This window comes from Phocoena sinus, chromosome 3, assembly GCF_008692025.1.
Source record: "Phocoena sinus isolate mPhoSin1 chromosome 3, mPhoSin1.pri, whole genome shotgun sequence".
NCBI lineage: Eukaryota > Metazoa > Chordata > Mammalia > Artiodactyla > Phocoenidae > Phocoena > Phocoena sinus.
This window is the reverse complement of record NC_045765.1, coordinates 147971166-147992380: the sequence shown is the minus strand read 5'-3', so window position 1 is coordinate 147992380 and position 21215 is coordinate 147971166. Positions and strand designations below refer to the sequence as shown.

Below are 21215 nucleotides of genomic sequence, written 5' to 3'. Positions count from 1 at the left end.
TGGTATGGAATGGAGAAAGCATTTTTAACAAACAAGGCGCTGTGCTTGAAAGTCAGTTTTTCAAGCGTGGAAGAACCCACCATGTAACACTTACAGGCAGAATTATGCTCCATTTGGATGCATAATTTTTTTCTGTTGCAGACATGGATAAAAACAAGCACTGTTTCATGATATACGCCTGTGAAATCCTGGGGAAATTAAATTAATAGAGCTGAATCCAAATATATACTATGTAAGCAAGCTCTATTTTCCCTGTACTTTCCTTACACCTTCGTTGTAAATCATGTTGTAAGAAAGCCTCATTGCCCTTTGAGACCACCACTGCTTAAGCATTCTAGAATCTTCTCATGAAAGCACTGGAGTCAACAACTTTGAGCCTTTACCAGTAGCTTAGTTGACTAGATGAGAAAAGTGCTAAACCAGAATATTATTGTGTAAATTATTCCTCATGAAGAAAGTAAGCAGACTGAGAAGCTGTACCTGTGAGTCTACAGATCTATTCTGATCAGGGCACTTGCCCTGTGCCAGGCATGTTCTAGGCACTAGAGATATGACAGAGAACAGTACCAAGTCCTGATCTCATGGAGCTTACATTCTAATTGGGGAAGAAAGAAATAAGCAAATGATAAATATATGCTATGTCAGGTGAAACTAAAGTGTAAGCAGTGAAATAAGACAGAGTCTAGAAAACAAAGGGTATCTGGGGTACTAGTTTAGATAGTGTGGTCAGGCTTGGCCTTGTTGGAAATCATCTGAGTAAAGATTTGAATGAAATGATGGGATGAACCACACCGCTCTCTGGGGGAGGAACATGTCAACAAGAGGGGAAAGCAAGGGTAAGGTCTGATATCAGAGCTTGCTTGGCAGGTAGGAGTAGAGGCCTCTACAGCTGAGAGAGGGACGCAGGCTGGGAGTGGCACGGTATGAGGCGACAGGGAGGTTTGGTAGGTGGTGAGTGAAGCAGGGCCTACTGGGGTTTGTAGGCGCTGGTAACCACTGGATTTTATTCTGATTGAGGTAAGAAGCCGCTGGAGAGCTTTGGGTAGAAAAGTTAACTAATCCAAAACTACTCTCTAAGAGGACCACATTGGCTGCTGCATGAAGAATACTATTGCAGATGAAAGAGTCTGAGGCTCCAAGGCAGTCGTTTTCCAACTTTTTAGCCATTGAGCCCTTGAGTTCAACTTTTTAGCCACTGAGTTCAGATGAAACCTCATGGCAAGTCCCACATCTAAGACTCAAAAATGCCTGGCTTATTTTCAGGGAATAATTTTAAATCTTTGGGAAAACAGACTCTGTTGTCTTATCATTCTACTGGAATACCTGTAGGCTCCTTAAATTGGATGATGGGCAACCCAAAGCAGCCACATGAGAGCCCCGTGGGTCAAGGGTTCCTCCGTATACATTTAACATTATTAATAAGGAAAATGAATGACAGCCTCTGCTCCTACAACACAAATAATCTTAAGTACTTTCCCAACGTGCAGAGTTCGTTCTACTGCATAAGACAAAAATCTTATCAGGTCAACATCAAGACCAATTTAAAAGTGCTAATGCTGGAAGTTTATAAATATGAGCTTCGGTTACCTCTTTGATCAGTCAACATGCTTTTAATTGAAAGAGATAATGTCTTCTGGGAATGTAGGCTTCATTTTTATGTCTGTTTTACTTTTTATACCAAATACCACTTTTACCCATTGCAATTATATTATGTTTTATTACAGGAAGTAGTTAGCTTGTCAGATTAGGCTGGCTGTCAGCTAATTTTAAAGTTTTTTCTGCCAGCCTTCCCTTGGTACATATGGATTTCATATATAGATACAGCTTCAAGGATAAAAATACACATAGATATATTGGTATATAGATGCATATTCCAGTGGGTTTTTTTATAGGATAAACTGATTCTTATATTCGGAAATTACAACCGCACATAGTTTTTGGTTATGCAAGACATAAATATTGCACAAGTGAGTGCTAGACCCAACGTTAGGTGCATAATTAATACTGGAGAATTCTTCCCCCAAACAATGATTTATCATTATGTAAGCACAAATCTTTAATTCTTTAATCACATAAAATAATTTTCTTCCAACAACTTCATATCACAAATGTCCTTTGATTTCCATGGAAGTCTTATAAAATGTCACTCTGAATACTTATTATGAAAAATTCACATGCAAACACATTTTCTTTTCCTGACCCACAAATCTCCCTTCAGGATACATGAGAAGACAAATTATTGAATCACAGAATACAGTAGAGTTCTACGGAATAAAACAAGGTACCTAGCAGAATGATCTGCTATAATCATGATGAGATTGGTTACCTTTCTCCTTATCAGTTATTAATGTGACTGGACAGTAAATTTCTGGATATAAATAGAAATTACTTTGGAAAGAAAAACAACAAACAAATGAGGCCTTGTGTGCCTCAAATGAGATATCTTTCCTAAACAATGTAGACACTTTAGGTTTCCTATTAATTTTTAAATCCCCAATTAAGGAAAGAAAATGATACACAATTATGGTATTTCCTAAACAGTCCTCTCTCTTTAAAATCAAAAGCCACCTTCAAGTAAAAATTCCTCACTCCTTACCCTTTATTTCAAGGCTTGATTGGAAAATATGATTACTTGTAAAACTTAAAACTATAGCAGGAAGAAAAGAGGCAAAGAGCAAGAAAAGATTACTGCTGTGTATAATTGTTAACAGCTTATAAAGGCAATAAGCATCAAGTCTTAAACTTGACACTTTTCATGAAAGAAAAAAATATATTTGTAGAAAATTATTAAATTCCTTACAAAGGCTATGAATACTGAGATTTCCTTTTTGGTAATTATGTCCAATAAATACTTATCATTCTCAAAAATGAAGAAAGGTGATCAAGCAAGTTCAATGCAATTGGCTAAATTCTTAATAAATGTTGATTCATGACATAAATGGCAAAACAGTAGCTATTTCATCTGTTTCAAACCTTTTGATAATAAAACACTAGATTTATGTAAACTGAAACTAAAATTCCATCTTGACATATATGTATCCATTGTGAACTTCATTAATTCTCTTTAAAATCAAGTTTAAATAGCCTACAATATGGAATATATATTTTTTAGACACCTGCTAGATGACAAAAATAGATTTTATTAAGATAACACTGTTTATTATAATTCACTAGTAGTACTTTAAAACAAAATAATTAATTGAAATAGAATCTTGGAACATGATACACTCTTTGCAAGTCAGTAACAAGAGTTTTTTAAAACAGCATTCATAACACTTCCACATGTGTATGACTAGGTAGGACATTTACTTAAAATATATTTCTACTGAGTTGACATTTTAAAATCTCCTATCATGATGTACATTTTGAGAATTCAGCTGAAATAGGCAATTTTTTGTTCATAATGGCCTTCGCATATCAACTTTCTTCTGAGTTTTCTCTTTAATGCTCCCCCCATAAAATGGCGTATACATATTTTCCCCTTACATATGACTATCCAGACACTAGTAATAAATTTATAAAGAAGATAACATTTCTCAAAATCTACTAGTCTTTCATCAATTCCAGCGTTGAAGACTTTGTCCTGTTTTGGTTTCTAAAGCACCTCTTGGTTTTCTTTGAATTCTCCAAACTCTCCTTTTTAAAGATTTATCAGATTCCTACTCTACTCTGGGCACTGTTCTAGTCCCTGTGGGTCTCCATTCTCCCGTTCATCCTTTAAGCAACTCCATTCTTCGCATTTTTCCCGTTCTCTTCCTAGAGTGTTGAATAGGAAATCTAGATTGTCAGTCTGGATGTTTATCTTGAGCTTCCTGAACGTTCCTCAGGCACCTCAGCCTCAACATATCAAAACTGGAACTTATGATCTTCCCCAAATCCTGTTCTTCACTCCTATCTTTTGTGACAGCACCGTCCAACCGTTCTCCACAATTCAGCCAGTGATCTTTGTTAAGCATGAGTTAGATGGTGACACTCCTCTGCTTAAAATCCATTGGAAGATCCACATCAAGTTCAAATAAACTCCAACTCCTCCCCACAGCCAGCCCATCCTTCTGCAGTCCCGACTGTGGATCTCTCCACAAGCTCATCTGCTATTTCCCTCTCCAGATTCACTAACCTCAGCCACATTAACCACCTTTTGCTTTTTCAACATAACGATTTTTTAAATAAAATGGATAATAGAAAAGTAGCCAATAACCTTACTTATGCCCACACACACACACACACACACACATACATTAAAGTCCTAACCAAATGTCTAAAAACTTAAGTTAAAATGTAACAATTACTATATAAACTTGATCTAAATTACATTTTTTTAAAATGAAACTTTAGTAATGATACTCAGAATCATGCAACTTGTCTAGTGGGTGTACTATTAAGACCTCAATTGTAAAGAAATAATTTATCAGAATATTTTGCTTAATACTAAGTTACCGATATTCAAATACGTGCTACAGGTAGAAAAAAATTCACGTAACAGATTTTCTGGGAATAGTTTTAGGATGCGAGAATAGCAAACCAAAGAAAACCTTTCTAAATTCTGCTCTGCATTATCAGGTATTCTGTTGATCGACACACAGATATGGACAGAATATTCAACATCGATTCTGGAAATGGTTCAATTTTTACATCAAAACTTCTTGACCGAGAAACATTGCTGTGGCACAACATTACAGTGATAGCAACAGAGATCAGTAAGTCCACCCTTTTACCACTGCTGTCCCTGATTGACAGAGAGAGCATCTCCACAAGGGCTAGTGAAATGCGGCTGAAACTCGTCACCATGTATTGATGATCCCACTCGATACTTATTGAGGGAAAGAGCTCTGCAATGATGTGCACTAATGTTTCTTCTAGACACGTTGGTTCGTTCCTAAATGCAGAAGCAACTGTGGAAGTTCTGCAGTTTGGGAACAATAAAACAGGAATGCATCTGTCAACCTAGGTTGAATTGGTACATGTTGGATTTGATTCCAAAAAGCTTATAAATCAGAACATTACAGAAGCAGCTAAAAGAAATGGGCTCACAGACGTTGTGTGTGTGTGGCCGGGAGGAGGGGGTGGAGATCAAGTATATTCAAAAATGTAGGCATTGTTTAGAAATCTTCTGGATAGTCATCCTTTAGCTTTCTGTAGAATGTCTATTTCAAAATTGTTACAGAATTAAGAGATATAAATTGTAACTTTTTCACGGTACACCAAAGTGACTAATACTAATCACCAATACTAACCAACACAATGTTTAGAATGAATTTTATGGCAGTCCCCGTGAAACTTAAGGCAGAGAAAAACAGGGCCAAAGGAATACTTCAGATAAAATGGTTATATACAGTGAAAACTGTATAATGTAAACACAATGTATGGACCTAAGTAGATGAAAGGAAAAGGATCTTTAAAATAACATTGAAATGTTTGAAAATAGGCTTCTAAATTATAGCGCATTTTTTTGTTTTTGTTTTTGATTTTAAAAGTTCAAACATTTTTAGCTCAGTGGGGCATCTAGTGTGAAATACTCCATATCAAATGGTATAATACAGTAATATTCTTTGTCAACATAACTCATGAGATTTGAAGTGACTGAAAGATATTGACTAGAGTAACAACCAACGTGGACAAAATGAAGCATTGCTTTCTGACAGTGATTAGAACTCCTCATTATAAATCTGTTAGGTAGGAATTTGATTTTCAGAATTTATGTGGACTAATGTGGATACCAATGACTGAGAATACTTCAAGCTTTAAAATTACAAAATTATTTCCCACTGAAAAGATCATTTTTTATAACATCATGAAATTTTATTTTTTACTGAAGTAGTCATCTCGTGTGTATTTTAAACTTTGTACCTAAATATTTCTGTTTTTAAGATTTAATGTTTCTATGATATCTTTGAAAGTACTAGTGATAAAGATCTTTTAAAACTTCATCTTCTGCAGTTCTAACTTAGGAAGAATAATGTGAGCAAAATTTTAGATGCAAAGGAACCTAAGAATCTTATTGTCCAAACTTCTTAACTACCTTTGATGCCAAGAGCCAAGAGCTTGTATTAAACCAACTCTCTCCCACTCCAGGGCCATTGCACTTGCCATTTCCTCTACCTCGAGAGCCAGAAATATTCACACGGCTTAATCCTTCTCTTCATTCATATCTCTAGGCAAATGGCATCTCATCAGAGAAGCCAATCCTGGTCATCCCATACAAAGCAGCACCTCCATCTCTCTCCAGTCCCTTTTGCCTGTTTAATTTCTCCACAGCATTTGCCATCTGGCACATTATATATTTATGTGTTCACAGTTCGCCTACCCCCATAAGAACAATGCTCCAGGAAGCAGGATCTTTGTTATGTACCCCAAATAGTGGCTGGCACTACTTAGATATTAGATGCTCATTAAATATTTATGAAGTGAACAAACAAATAGACATGAGTGAAGTGAGTGAAGAGACCTGAGGTAAGAGACTCCAGCTCCTGATTCTTAGAACAGGAATCTGCCTTCCATACTACCCAGGAGATTATCAGAGATGACAGCCAAAATACTTCATTTATCTCAGGTCTTCAAACACTGATTCTGCTCTATCATTATCCTAGGTGAGCAGCCTAGGCTTTGGAGTCAGACAGACCCAAGTTTGAGTCTAGGCTCCAGTCCTTACTATCTCTGTGAATATGGACAAGTTACCTGACTTCTCTGTGTCTCATCTATAATATGATGTGTTTCCTCATCTATGGTATGGGGACAATAATTATATTTATCTCAGAAGTTTATAAGGATTAAATAAAATATAAGAAAGTGCTCAGCACAATGTCTAGCTCTCAAACTAAAAAACTAAGACCATTAACAATCATTATTATCCCATCCTTTTTCCTTCTGCCCACATTTTTCCCATCTGCCTACTTCCTTGGCTTCCTTTAAAATATGCTTCTAAAATTCCTTTCCTGGAGAGCTTTTCTTTATTTTGTGTTACTCTGGGGTTTGTTATACAGTTGCGCTGTACCAATAGAAGTAGCTTTGTCTCCTAGATATTTCCGTCAGGTGTATCCAACTCCAGAAGTACCAAACAATCTAATTCTACTTTTTTGTGACTATGATGATACATAATTCACTGTGGTACTCACAGGAGCCTTGGGGAAACTATGTATGAATGAGAAAGGAGTAAGTAACCATCATCTAAAGGGGACTGGCCATCAACATATAAATGCCTATTCCTTTCTTTTTGGCATTTTGCAGATAATCCAAAGCAAAGCAGCCGAGTACCGCTGTATATTAAAGTTCTAGATGTCAATGACAACCCTCCAGAATTTGCTGAATTCTATGAAACCTTTGTCTGTGAAAAAGCAAAAGCAGATCAGGTGAGTTTCATAAGAAAGTAAATTAATTAACTCAGATTAGTTTAGATCTTCTAATAATTCAGATGATACACAGAGCTGAGGGCAAGTTTTGAATTATCTATGAAATAAATGCCAACAAAATTATTACTATAAATAAGAACCACGATGAATGTTTAACTTGCATAAGAGAACAAACAGTTTTTAAGAACAGGAAGTTCATCAGTCTCAAAGACTGATGCCGATCCCAAATCAGTCTTAAGTTTTGACATAAAATAAATCAGTCACAGCTTTATTGGAAAAATCTTTACTGGTGAGCCGATACTTTTAATTACCATATATACTGGAAAGTAAAAGCTAGAACATATTTTACAATTGCCTATAATTCATAGTTTCACTTACTTACATTGCCCATCTGTACAAGCAGTACAAATTCATGAATGTTTTACTGTTTTACACATTTGTCCCCACCTGAAATCGGTCTTTTCTGCCAGTGATATAAAAACTATGTTACAGTTTGTCAAAATAGAAGTGCACTGTTAAAATGCATGTTAAAATGAGAAGCTGAAGTTGTGTGTTTTATATTCAAATTAGCTTTTTTTGCAGGTTGATGGCTTATGTATATGCCAAGATTGCATTTCTAAGCAGGCTGTCCAAAGAGTGCCTCCATTTACTTAAGTTGCAATATTGTCATAGATCATTGTGATATTTTATAGCTTGGTATCACTCTAGGGCCATGTTTCTCAACCCAGGTGATACTGCCCCCCAGGGGACATTTGGCAGTGTCTGGGGACATTTCTGATTGTGACAAGGAAGAGGGTACTGCTGGTTTGAAGGGAGGAGACCGGGCTTGCTGCTAAAAATGCTACAGTGCACAGGACAGCTCCACAACAAAGTATTGTCCCTGGCTCTATTTCCAGCCTATTAGTTCTTTGCATACAGTGGATTCATTGTAAATTTTCTACAGGCTATCATTTTAAAAGTAAAATTAGAAATCATTTGATCAAGCCATTTACTGCAAAACTGTAAGAAACACTTTTGAGTTAGCAAGACTTGATGGCAGCTTTATGGTTTCAATTTTAGTTGATTCAGACCCTACGAGCCGTTGACAAGGATGACCCTTACAGCGGGCACCAATTCTCATTCTCTCTGGCCCCAGAAGCAGCCAGTGGCTCAAATTTTACCATTCAAGACAACAAAGGTAAATGAGTCCAAGTTGCCTTGTCGGTCTATATATCTATATCTGCATCTATTATCTGTCTACTCCCATCACAGTTGATCCAATATATAACATGGTTTCCACTTCCATTCACCACTTTGCTTTCCGGTTCCAGACAACACAGCGGGAATCTTAACTCGGAAAAATGGCTACAGTAGACATGAGATGAGCACCTATCTCCTGCCTGTGGTCATATCAGACAATGACTACCCAGTCCAAAGCAGCACTGGGACAGTGACTGTCCGGGTCTGTGCGTGTGACCACCAAGGGAACATGCAGTCCTGCCACGCAGAGGCCCTCGTCCACCCGACGGGACTGAGCACGGGGGCTCTGGTTGCCATCCTGCTGTGCATCATGACCCTACTAGGTAAACTGCTTCTCCCTGCATCCTATCTCCCCATGCTGAGGGGCACACACTGTTACTATGGCTCTCTAGATTTATCCGCCTCCCCCATTAAGGCATACAGCCCGATCTAGGTGAGGAGAGTTATGTGCTGAGAATCTTATGTGGTTCACCCATGAACTAGTTTTTGCTTGAAAATGGCTTTGGAGAATGAACATATGTGAAACTTGCCCATGTCTTTCCCTACCCAGGGAGTCATTCCACCAAAAGAATCTCTTTTCTATCAGACTGGGAATGAACCACAGGGGGATTTGAGGGCAATATAAATATGCCCTTTCCATTTCATTTGTTGTTTCATATTTAACCTGGCAAACGTTAAATTTTCAAAGAACAAAAGTCATTGGACATGGGGTATGTAATGAAGGCCATTTCTACAAAGGTAAAGTTTAAAGATCAATGGGAAAGTGGAAAGAGAAATGTGATGACTTTTTTTTTTCTCATACAGAAGAATAAATCGTGGTGAAATTTTCTTTATCTCAGAAAACTTATTTGGATCCACCCACTTAAATAACTACCTTCTTAGCATTGCTCTCTGATTGCCACATACACAATGTCTATTATTTCTCAGACTCTCAATAATAAATAACGTTTGTGACTAAGGAAATAAATCTTTGACCTAAAAGAAATGAATGAATAGTGAAAATCAAGATCTAATGGTGAATCAAAGGAAATTTTTATCCCCAACCAATTAAGTGCACAAGTTGAGCTCAAAATGCTCCAAAGTCCCTTGACTGTTGTGAACTAAGAAATCAAATGTTAGCTAATGCAGCCCTTCAAAAAAAAAAGTTAAGATTTGAGAAGCCTGCCTACACCATGGGGGGAAAAAATAAGCCAGAGTTAACCTGGATTTCACAGAAGGAGAAAAACTCCTTTTTAAAAAATGACAATATAGTGACTTCAAAAAGAGGAAAGGAAAACCTCCATTTCTCCAAGAAGAGAAAGCCTAGGGATCCCTGTTCAAGAGTTTCACGTTCCAGATCAACTCTGCTAATTATAACAGAGTCTTGAAACTCGGCTAAAGAACTGTGATTCTCTTTGTCAGCTAAGATTTGGGGGAAGTATTTTAAGATATGAGGGTAAATAAAAACTGACAGTATGCAAAGACAAATCAGTGTTCTAATGGTGTGAGTCTGTAAAAATTGTTTTCCAAGAGAAAGATATGAATATTCTTTTTGATTAAAAAAAAGAGGTTATATGGGCTTCCCTGGTGGCGCAGTGGTTGAGAGTCCGCCTGCCGATGCAGGGGACACGGGTTCGTGCCCCGGTCCGGGAAGATCCCACATGCCGCGGAGTTGCTAGGCCCGTGAGCCATGGCCGCTGAGCCTGTGCATCCGGAGCCTGTGCTCCCCGGCGGGAGAGGCCACAACAGTGACAGGCCCGCGTACCGCAAAAAAAAAAAAAAAAAGAGGTTATTTTTAGAAGGGCTAGACCGGCATGCTATACTCAGGTAGAATTCCATGGACTCATGGTCTATGGAGGAAGAGCCAGCCTTCATCTCATAGAGGTCATGTTTCCCTTCCCTCATCATCTACCCACTTTGTCCTCCCGCTTAGTTTCCTTCTAACCAGCTCCCTATGTCCTCTTTTTTCATCTTTTCCCTCCAGTGACTTCACTGTCTCCTCATTACTTCTAATTTGCCTCAGTGTTTCCCACATCTTGTCTAGTCTCTTTGGAATTCTGTACCTAATTAAAAAGGAGAAAAATGGGATCTAATCTTTACTAGGCTCACAGCATGGGCTAGACACTGGGCAAGATGCTTTACAAATGTCTTTCTCACTTAATCCTCAGAACCATCTAGTCTATATTTATCTGCATCTTACATATGAAAACTGAGGCCCCAGGGTGTGAAGCCAAGTTACACAGCTAACAGGTGGTAGAGCTAAGTTCCAAACGCAGGTCTTTACCCTGCCGACCCCTGGTGCTTCCACACTGTACCCTATTTTCTCCATGAACTTATAGAATGCAGTGTAACTTTCAGGATGAAAGAGAGCTCGAACTAAAAATGAGACCATTGAAGAAAGTGGCAGCAAACCTGAGAGTTGGTGAGAGAAGGAAAGCCACATTGATATAGGGGGAAATCTGCCGTCAAGAAAGTGGATCATGTGGCATCTATTGTTTTTGTCAATAAAGCAACAGTAAAAACAACTACTACATCTCGTGCTTCTTTGGTGCTTTAGAGTTGGCATAATAACTTTCACACTGGGCACTGTGTTATTGCTTCTCTTTTACAGAGGAGGAAACTGACTTAGAAAGGTCGGATCGTTTAAGTGAACCTAGATCTGCTGATCTCAGATGCCTTGCTACGTTCCAGTTTCATGATGGGATTTGAACACAAATTTGTCCAAGCACGCTGGCCCCAAATATCTCACTGCTGTCCTCTGGCCTCAAGGAGGTAGAGAAAAGGGAAGGGCTCAGTTACAGAGAAGGCAGCATTTTACTTTCTCAGAGTGTTTTTGTTCCATGTGCTTAGAACTCACATTTTCAGTTTATAAAAATTAGCTTTGAAAAAGATCTTCCTTTTAGACAGTTACACCCTCAAGAAATTCTGTTCAGATGTGCATTGGGCCAATAAGAAAAGATACAGGCAGTTGTAACAGTAGGAGAATTAGGCAGTGCACAAATGCCTTTAAATTACTGAATGTCCCCTCTGTCTTCTAGACAATTGCACTTTCAGGTGTGCACAGGAGTAAAAGACAAGATATAGGCACCTTAAGCTGGGGAAAAATCAGAAAGTGATAAATGCCTGCTGTCTTGGCTTAAATGTTGGAATGAACCTGTGTCCATCAGAATTTATTTCTTTGAGCGACAGTTAGCTTGATTCTATTCTCTATCCCAAAGGCTGTCCTTACTTACAACCCTCTGTTTTGCAAATCCGCGTCACACTGGAAACCAGCATAAAAGGTAGATTAAGAGCATCCCTCCACCCAAAGCCGTGCAATTTCCCACCCACCTGGACCCCCCGGGTAAAGTGAAGGCGTACAAAGAACCCATAGCCCCACCTGACATGGCCCTTCCTACTCTGCTCGTCTCCCCGGCACCTCACACGCTGCAGGCACACCCCCACCCCGTGGCCTTCCTCCTAGCTCTGTCCTCTTCTCCAGATAGTTCCTTAGATAACTCCTCATCTCTTTGCTCAGGTGTTACTTCCTCAATGATGCAGTCTCCCCCCAGAAAATATATACAGCCCCTCAGACGTACACGGAAGTCCTTCCCATCCTCCTTACTCTGCCCTACTTTTTCTTGTTTCCACTGCACTTATCACCTTATAATAATTTCCTTATTTATTACACACATTGTTTTTTTCTGTCTCTATCTGCCACCCCACCACCACCACTCCTGCCTCCCTTTTTCAGACAGGCTCTGGATCTTTTTTTTTATTATTATTGATAATGCTTAGAACTATACCTGGCACAGAGTTGGCACTAAATAAATATTTATTGAATGAACAAATAAATAAATACCCTGAATGAAAGGGATAAATGAGGCATCAGGACACTCTCTGGCAGCAAAAGAGAATGTGTACCGTTACACAACTGCATGCTTGAAAACAGCAAAATTGCATATCCTTTAGAAATAGTCTACAATCCAAACATGCTTCAAAGCAGGGTAATTAAGAGTACAGGCTTTTTAGTCTGACTGACCTAGATTTCAATTGTTTGTACACGTGACATCTCTAAACCTCAATTTCCTCTTATGTAAAATGGAGTTATAATGATGGTACCTACTTTGTAAGACTATTATGATAATTAAATTCGATTCGGTATGTAAAGCACTTAGCACAGTGCTTGGCACATAGAACTATCTCGATAGATCACCAATTATTAATACTATTAACATCTGAAATGTTAAATATATAGACACCTGGGTGTGCCTATATCCATTAATATAGAGATAGATATACACATCCACCAAAAGCCATTATTCTGTAATTTTTATTGTGATAATTCAATTTGCATGGCTCATAAAAACTGGACCATGTTAGGGATGAGAGAGTAAAGAGATGTTACTGGTACTAATCTCCCATGGACAACCCCAGGTTAACAATGCATTTTCTGCCCTGGATGGCTGTTTTCTCTCCAAGCTGTCGGTATGTTTTCACTTTCCCATCCATGTGTTCATTCATGGATGTGTCTCTTTACAGGTAGCCAGCTGTTTTCTACCCAACCAGCTATGAAGAAACGTCAGGAGCTATTTGGTTTTGGTTTTGGTTTTTTTTTGCGGTACGCGGGCCTCTCACTGTTGTGGCCTCTCCCGTTGAGGAGCACAGGCTCCGGATGCGCAGGCTCAGCGGCCATGGCTCACGCGCCCAGCCGCTCCGCGGCATGTGGGATCTTCCCGGACAGGGGCACGAGCCCGTGTCCCCTGCATCGGCAGGCGGACTCTCAACCACTGCGCCACCAGGGAAGCCCACGTCAGGACCTATTTAAACACAGCTCTTGCTTTGCCTCTAATCCGAATTAGGAAAAATCAAAAGAACAAACATTCCGGTCAACAGACTTACAGAACATGAAACTCTGAGAGATTTTTTAAGTTCCCACTTAAATGTGTTTATTTTGTTTAGCCTAAACACAGGTAATCTGGCATGCGCACTATTACCTGCCCCCTTCAAACTGGCTGATCTTGAAGTCCAAAACGGCTTTCTGAATTGTATCTGGGCTTCTGCAGGTATTACCTGTCCTTGTATGTAAGAAAGGTATCCAAACATCCATGTCTCTACTTTGGGTTTTAAACTAACTTTATACTTTTCTCCGGAAGAACAAAGAAGGCATCAGTGCAAAAGTTATTTTAGAAGCGGAGTTATGCAAACCCTTCAACACATCCCCAAAGGTGCCAGCCTTGTACTTATAAACAGTTTCAGAGCATTTCAGGTGTTCAGCATAATTTTCACTCTTATTGCAGTACTCTCACTGTGTGAGCTCTTTTTTATTATTTTTTCCCTTACCTTGAAACTAGTCTGCCATTTCAAAGCAAGAAGGAACTACTGACAAAACATGAAGGTGTTCTATCCTCTACTTAAATCCTAACTTTCTTTCAAATAGTTACTCGATTTGGGGGTGGGAGAGGGTCGTGGTTTGATCATGCGTGGAGGCACGTGCAACCTTAAGGAAGCAAAAGTTGAGTCTCGAGTAGTTTCCTCGAAAACTTTGAAAACTTCACTTTGGAGCAGTGTTTCTTCCTGACGTTAATTGGTCGGCAAATTAACTTTCCCTTCCCTCGTTGTTTTGTTTCTGCTTCCAGTGACAGTGGTGTTGTTTGCAGCTCTCAGGCGACAGCGGAAAAAAGAACCTTTGATCATTTCCAAAGAGGACATCAGAGACAACATTGTCAGTTACAACGACGAAGGTGGGGGAGAGGAGGACACCCAGGCCTTTGATATCGGCACCCTGAGAAATCCCGAAGCCATAGAGGACAGCAAATTACGCAGGGACATTGTGCCCGAAGCCCTTTTTCTACCCCGACGGACTCCAGCAGCTTGTGATAACACCGACGTCCGAGATTTCATTAACCAAAGGTTAAAGGAAAATGACACAGACCCCACTGCCCCGCCCTACGACTCCTTGGCCACCTTCGCCTACGAGGGTACCGGTTCAGTGGCCGATTCCCTGAGCTCGCTGGAGTCGGTGACCACGGATGGAGACCAGGACTATGAATACCTTAGTGACTGGGGGCCTCGGTTCAAAAAGCTCGCAGATATGTACGGAGGGGTGGACAGTGACAAGGACTCCTAATATGTTGCCTTTTTCATTTTCCAGTACGACACTGAAACATGTGAAGTGGCTCTTTCTTTCTATTTATCCACCGCTCCGTGAAGGGTTCTCTGTTCTACCCGTTCCAAAAGTCAATGGCTGCAGTCCGTGCGGATCTAATGTTAGAGACTTTTTTTCTAGTACACTTTTATGAGCTTCTGAGAGGCAAATGTTTATTTTTTAGCACATCCAGTTAACCATGTCAGCCCAACAGGCAGCGTGCTGGAGGAGAGGATGGGGAGTAATCCTTTCCCCTGTTCTCTTAGTGCAGGTTTGGAACATGCTCGATTTCACTGGCCTGGTCTCGTAGTACATTGCATTGACCCAAGGTCAGCTGACTGCTCTGTACATTTCACATGCTAATGGGATAAGGGATTATACTTTATAAAAATATAGTTTTAGTTAAAGAAATGAAGGAGGAACCACTGCTCCTGGTATATCAGCTCACAAGGAGATGATGAACTATATATGGGTGTGTATTTCTCCTACAAAGAATTTCAAATGATATTTGCCGGTCCTGTTTACCCTTCATGATCTTTTTCCGGCACCAGTGACGGTTCAAAACATCAGATCCGCCAACGTTTTGAGATTCGCCTTCTTCTTTAAGAAATGATGCCAATTAAATGGTAACATTCAAAGATAACCAAAAAAAAAAAAAAAAAAGAATCTTAATAAGACCTCATTCCCTTGCCACTGACTCATAATTTGTGATACATTAGACATACAAAATTTGCCCTTGCACCATATAAAGGGAAAAGAAAAATAGATAATCAATGTTAACAAAGGAAATATTTAGCATATTTTAAAGTTTGGGCCACCAAATGTATCATGGATCACTTGGAATTATTTCAGCCATCAGTAGGCTAATTACAAATAAGTCTAAATTGTTTAGAAAGTTCTTGAAGGAATTTTTCTGAGACAAAGTTTAACTCCTGGTCTGTAAATGTCAGCATGATTCCAATATCCTTGAAAGTAGCAGTGTGAGGTACAATAATTCATATCCTTCAGATCCGTCTCACACAACTGAGTTGCATTAGTGAAGGTAGATTAAATAAAACTCAGATCCCGCTCTCACAGTCCAATGGGGAGGTAAGAGCCAGTCACACTTGAACTTGACACCCTGTCCTTCCCATTTGGAAATATCCGTATATTTATATAACATGATGCATATAGATGAACATTGAAATCATGGTGAAAACCTACATATTACATGTTTGGAAGACACTTAAAAAGGGAAAACTTGGATTCCCTTCAACAAGGGTGTTTAAGATTGTAATTTAAATGATAGCTGCCTTTCAAAAGCATTAAATGTTTTTCATTGTTTTTAACTTTGTTCCCACGGCAATCCCTGCCCTCCTTGTCTTTGAACTAATGATAAAGTAATGGTCTCAAACTGCAACAGAAAAGTAATGTACAATCCATCAAATCCATTATTTCTCTAATTATGCAATTAGCATCATAGTTATCATCCAGAGGACCCAACTGAACTGAACTAATCCTTCTGGCAGGTTCAGATCATTTATTTCATATGCCGTTCTAATGATTTTTGTCATTAGACTCTTACATTGTGCAGTCATCAGAAATTTCCAAAGTACTGTAATGAAACATCCTTGTTTTGAAAACTCTGAAAAAAACAGGCTCTGTATGTATATAATATGTACTTAAGGATATGCTGACTTCAATTATTAGTCTTAGGGATTTATTTTCAATTAATGGTAATTTTCTACAGATAATCTTAGTGCCATTTCCATTGGGGGATAATGTCCTATCAGCACATACTTTCTATTTGGAAACACACTGTTGTTTAGTAGTTACGTTCTAAATAGGTTTATTACCCAGGAAGTAAAGACAGCACCTTTAAAATAAGAGAAATATAGTCTTTTGGGTTACCCAATGAGAGTGAAAATTTTTTACAACCATATTATTCCTTGTGTTTCCTGAATGGATGGACTTCCCTGTATACTAACAAGTATTTCATGGTTGGGCTGTTTCCTGCTTATAAGGTTTTCTTTTCTAGTTCTTCACACACACACACAGACATACACACACACAGGAATGCAGACAAAATACTACAGGAGGGCTTCGCTGTAATGAGTCGATATATATCATAGTCACAGGTAAGTGTTGAAAAAAGATAGCTTAGGAAAGTTAATTAATAAGAACTAGTTATTTATAGAAATAGAACAGCACCTTAATCACACAAATTACTGTAAAATTTAAGAGCTCTCTATCCTTATATTTCATGTCATGTGATAAAGTATATCAAGAAAGATAGTCCTGTAAAAAGAAAAGTATCAGAAGTCTTCCTTCTAAAATTTTGGCATTAATTGGAATGTGTGTGGGTTGACGCCAGCAACTTCCATGTTTAAGGGTAAGGTTTACGCTCTCCTCCTAAGTGAAAGTAAGAAGTTCTGTAGTGGAATTTCTGAGGTGTAATTGGAAGTTATCTTATTCCACCCTGAAGTTGCGACAGTTATACCAAGAGCAGGTTAATATGACTAAGTACATAACTGTTAAATCTCTTACCACAAAAGCTGATGATGAAGTGAATCTCTAAGAAGTTGGATAGGTTGGAGCTGAATATTTTGCACTAGGGTCCTATAAATGTCAAGACTGAGTAACATTTTCCTGAAATTAAAGCTGCCTGATGTCGTGGAAACAATAAGAGCCATAGTTCCATCATTCTGTGCTGGTCTCACTTCCTTCCACCAAGACATCCGGTCAAGAACCTGCGTTGACATGAATGACTGGAGAAAACATTAGCTTTCAGCTCAGTTTTCACACTGTCTCTGTCCTGATATTAGATGTTTGTGATGAGAAAGAAGGAAATTGAGAAGAGGTAAAGTTGTTTTAATATTTGCTTTAATCACTGAGAAACTAAAATTCATTAAATATAGGGAGATTGCCTTTGTGGGTTGTTTCAAGGACTTTGAGGCCCTTCTCACTTTTTTTTTTTTTTTTTGCCCTCTATTCACAGGGGGAAGTTTCTTCATCACCGAGATGTTCCCTAGAATAAGCTGAAATTTTAAAAACATTAAGCTATTGTACATAAGTTTAAAGCCCCTTTACTTCATGGCACTTTCTTCTGAAAGGCCTGGAAAACATTCATCCCCAAATAAAAAACTAAATCAAATGAGGGAAAATCAAAACTGGTTTCATAGAGCCATAAGAGAGGGGACCTGGGCCCAGAAAATATATGTTTTTGTAAGAGCTTTCCTAGCTTTACAGTTTAGGTGCCTATAGGGAGGTCTGGATACAAATCAACTCCATTTTCAGATGGAATAACACCTGGTGTTATATTCTAACTCAGTATAAAAATTTTGGTTTAGTGTTCATTTTCAGCTCCCAAAAAGTGATACAAAAATTTCTTATAAGTTGAATCTCTATCTTAGAAGCATCCAAATTTTATGGATCCAAACTAACTTCAGAATGTTTTCATTCATTTCATTTTTAGGTAACTTTTAAATTTAAACATTTAAGTGATACATACATTTGAGGTGTTCTGATTTGCTGAGCAATACCTTATACCAAATGCTTTGTCTTGAAATGGGTATTTCATTGGAGATAACCATGTATAAACTACAAATTGGGCATTCCTCAATTCTATATACTTGAGGACCATTAAAAAAGTATGCAGTTGAAAGGAAAGAAGAAACTTGATTCCTGGGCACAAACTAAATATTTAAGGCAGGTACTGCTAAATTCATTTTCCCCAGGGACCGAACGAACCACCAAATAAATTATTTTTTCATAGTCACTAGTGTTGAAGTGGTGTAATTACTTTGGAAGAACACTAAAAAGTCATGATCTCCACTATTCTGAAAGGTATCCTCTGAAAAGGATCATCTTAGTGTAGTTTTATTCTTTTTTTTTGTCTAGAGGAAATTTTTTTTGAATTGTGACAGGAGATTAAAAATCCAAGCAGTCTACTATTACCACTACAACCCAGCCTCCTTTATCAGATAATAAGAGTGGAAAGATTAAGACTTCGTGTGTGCGTCTTCAGGAAAATGAACTATTTCCTGAGGTCTGACAGCAGCTTTCTTTTCTAGAGAATACAAAATTACAGTATCATCTCCTTAAAAGTTCAGTAATTCTTATGGTTGCAGCATTTTTAATCTCCCTTTGGCATCTTTATGGAATAATTTTCTAAAGGGATAATTCTCTACTAAAAAATATCGGACCCTGACCATATTTTCTGTGCAGAGCAATACATTGACTCACACACTTGTTAAAAGTTAATAAAGAAATAGTTCATTTTTAAGGCCAGAAGTTTATGGTCTCTGCATTGTCAATTTAATTTAAGCATTGCTGAGACAATCTTTAATCTACTCCCCATTTGGTAATGCCTTATTTATGATGCAGTTTCATTTTTTAATTTGGGGGGAACGTTTGCCCGACAGAGCCAGCAGATGAAAGTGCTGAAAGGAGGTGAAATGGAAACAAAGCCTATTACCCACTGTATTTCAGACAGGACCAGGCACTTAGCCGAAGAGCCACTGGGTTATTAGATTAATTTCAAAGAGCTTTTACAAGTTGTTTAATTCCCTTTTTTAAAAAACGCATGGACCACAAACTCAAATTTCTCCTCAAATGGGGTTAATCCGACAAATGAGGCATGGACCCAGCATTGTGGAAGAAGCATTCCACTATAATGAGATCTTGGTCTTTCTTGCAAGACTGTGCTATTTATGTAAATATGTCTAGAGGCACCTGCTATAAGCTTTTAGTTTTCTATGATCTATTAGTTTAGTGTTTATTAAGGAATCATATGTATAGAATTACTAGGCATTCAGGAGGAATGCTGTGTAGCAAACGTAAAACTGATCTGCTCGGGAGAAACACAGGAGCGATTCAAAACCACTGTACTATTTTGTTTGTGATTATTTTCATTGCTTTGAAAGTAAACTGCATAAGAATAGGACTTAAAATAATTGCTATGGGCATCTTCAGTAGTACCAAGCTAAGGCAACATGGCATTCTCCTACGGTGATTTGTGATTTTAAAACCCCCAAATAAAAGCTTTTTGGTATTGATTGTTTTTAATTAAAAATACTCCCAAGTATAAATTGAAGCTGATACCACCCTGGAAGATTTACTGACTGGGGTGCTCAGTTCATATGGTTTTTCTCGGTATCGCTCGTGTCTTTGGCAACAACACCTGATGGAAACAATCACTGCTCAGCTTTCATCCACATTTCTAGCTAGGGAGATTTTCATAACTTCACAGTTTACATGAGAAAGTTTTCTGTATTAGAAGAATGGGGTTGAGACAATTACCTTATAGCTCAGTGTGGCCGGGCCTTTTGTTGTAGTCAAATGGCAAATACACGCTCCTTGAAATGGCTTCTTTTATTTTCCTTTGTTTTCTTAGACGTAAAAATTTGAAAAGAATGCAATTTAAAAAGTGATTTCTCACAAAGAGTAAATATGCCTTTTGCAAATCAATTTTTGTAACAAGTTATTTATATGATATTACTTAATAAACTGGTTTTTTTCTAACTTGTTTTTTTTTCAGTTCTCTCAAACTGTTGTTTGTAATCAGAGATCTTTAAAATGTACATACTGATACACACTTTATCTTTCCAAATCTGCTGTTTTAACCTCTCAGAGAGCTAGCTAAAGCCAACCTGTTATACAATAATTAGCTTGTAAACAACAGTTTCTCCCAGCCAGCAATATATATCATTGGCACGGCCCTGCAGACTTCTTACCACTGGGACATCAAGAATTCTACTGTTATTTATGGAATCGCTGTATTAAGAAAGCTGATTATCCTCATGGTAATTGCTTTAGATAAAAAAGGACAGTTCTATATTTTTGCCCATCCCAAATCTCCATCCTTTATTTCCCTCCCATACAAGCAATTATCTATGGATCTCTGATTTGAAAAAGAAAAAGGGGGGCTTCCCTGGTGACGCAGTGGTTGAGAGTCCGCCTGCCGATGCAGGGGGACACGGGTTCGTGCTCCGGTCCGGGAAGACCCCACATGCCGCGGAGCGGCTGGGCCCGTGAGCCATGGCCGCTGAGCCTGCGCGTCCGGAGCCTGTGCTCCGCAACGGGAGAGGCCACAACAGTGAGAGGCCCGCGTACCGCAAATTAATTAATTAATTAATTAATATTTAAAAAGAAAAAGGGTTAGTCCAAAGGGGAATAAGAATAAAATCCTTCCAGCATTCTTATGCTATGAGTAAATAAAATGTTTTCAGCATATTCAGAGCTATAATATTTTACCCGCTTGCTCTTTTTTAAGCTGCCTCCTATTTCTAGAGGCAGTTTCCCAATTTTTTAACTGGGAGAATTGAATTCATTGCTTTGCTATGGCGATTTTTATTTATTCATTCATTTGTTCAGTATACAGCAGGCACTCCACTGTGTGCTGTGGAATATTCAACAATAAGCCAGATATATTTTTCCCATCTCTCCAGATGCCTGTCCATGAGGAAGGGCTGCCATAAACTCATAACTAGAGTACCTACCAGAAGGTGGCATGGGATGTTTTCAGAGAGGTATATATGAAAATG

General features: G+C 38.5%; 1 protein-coding gene across 5 annotated transcripts in view; it reads left to right on the top strand.

Moving 5' to 3' along the window:
- The window catches only part of CDH6 (cadherin 6), a 131332-nt gene extending 111139 nt beyond the window's left edge, over positions 1-20193 (top strand). For all 5 annotated transcript variants that reach the window (XM_032626679.1, XM_032626676.1, XM_032626677.1 and 2 more), the window contains 5 exons: positions 4561-4697; positions 7225-7346; positions 8406-8523; positions 8657-8908; positions 14183-20193. In XM_032626679.1, the coding sequence (XP_032482570.1) occupies positions 4561-4697; positions 7225-7346; positions 8406-8523; positions 8657-8908; positions 14183-14673 (1120 nt within the window). In that variant the 3' untranslated portion in view covers positions 14674-20193. The remainder of the gene's footprint in view (positions 1-4560; positions 4698-7224; positions 7347-8405; positions 8524-8656; positions 8909-14182) is intronic.
- Positions 20194-21215: the final 1022 nt, after the last annotated feature.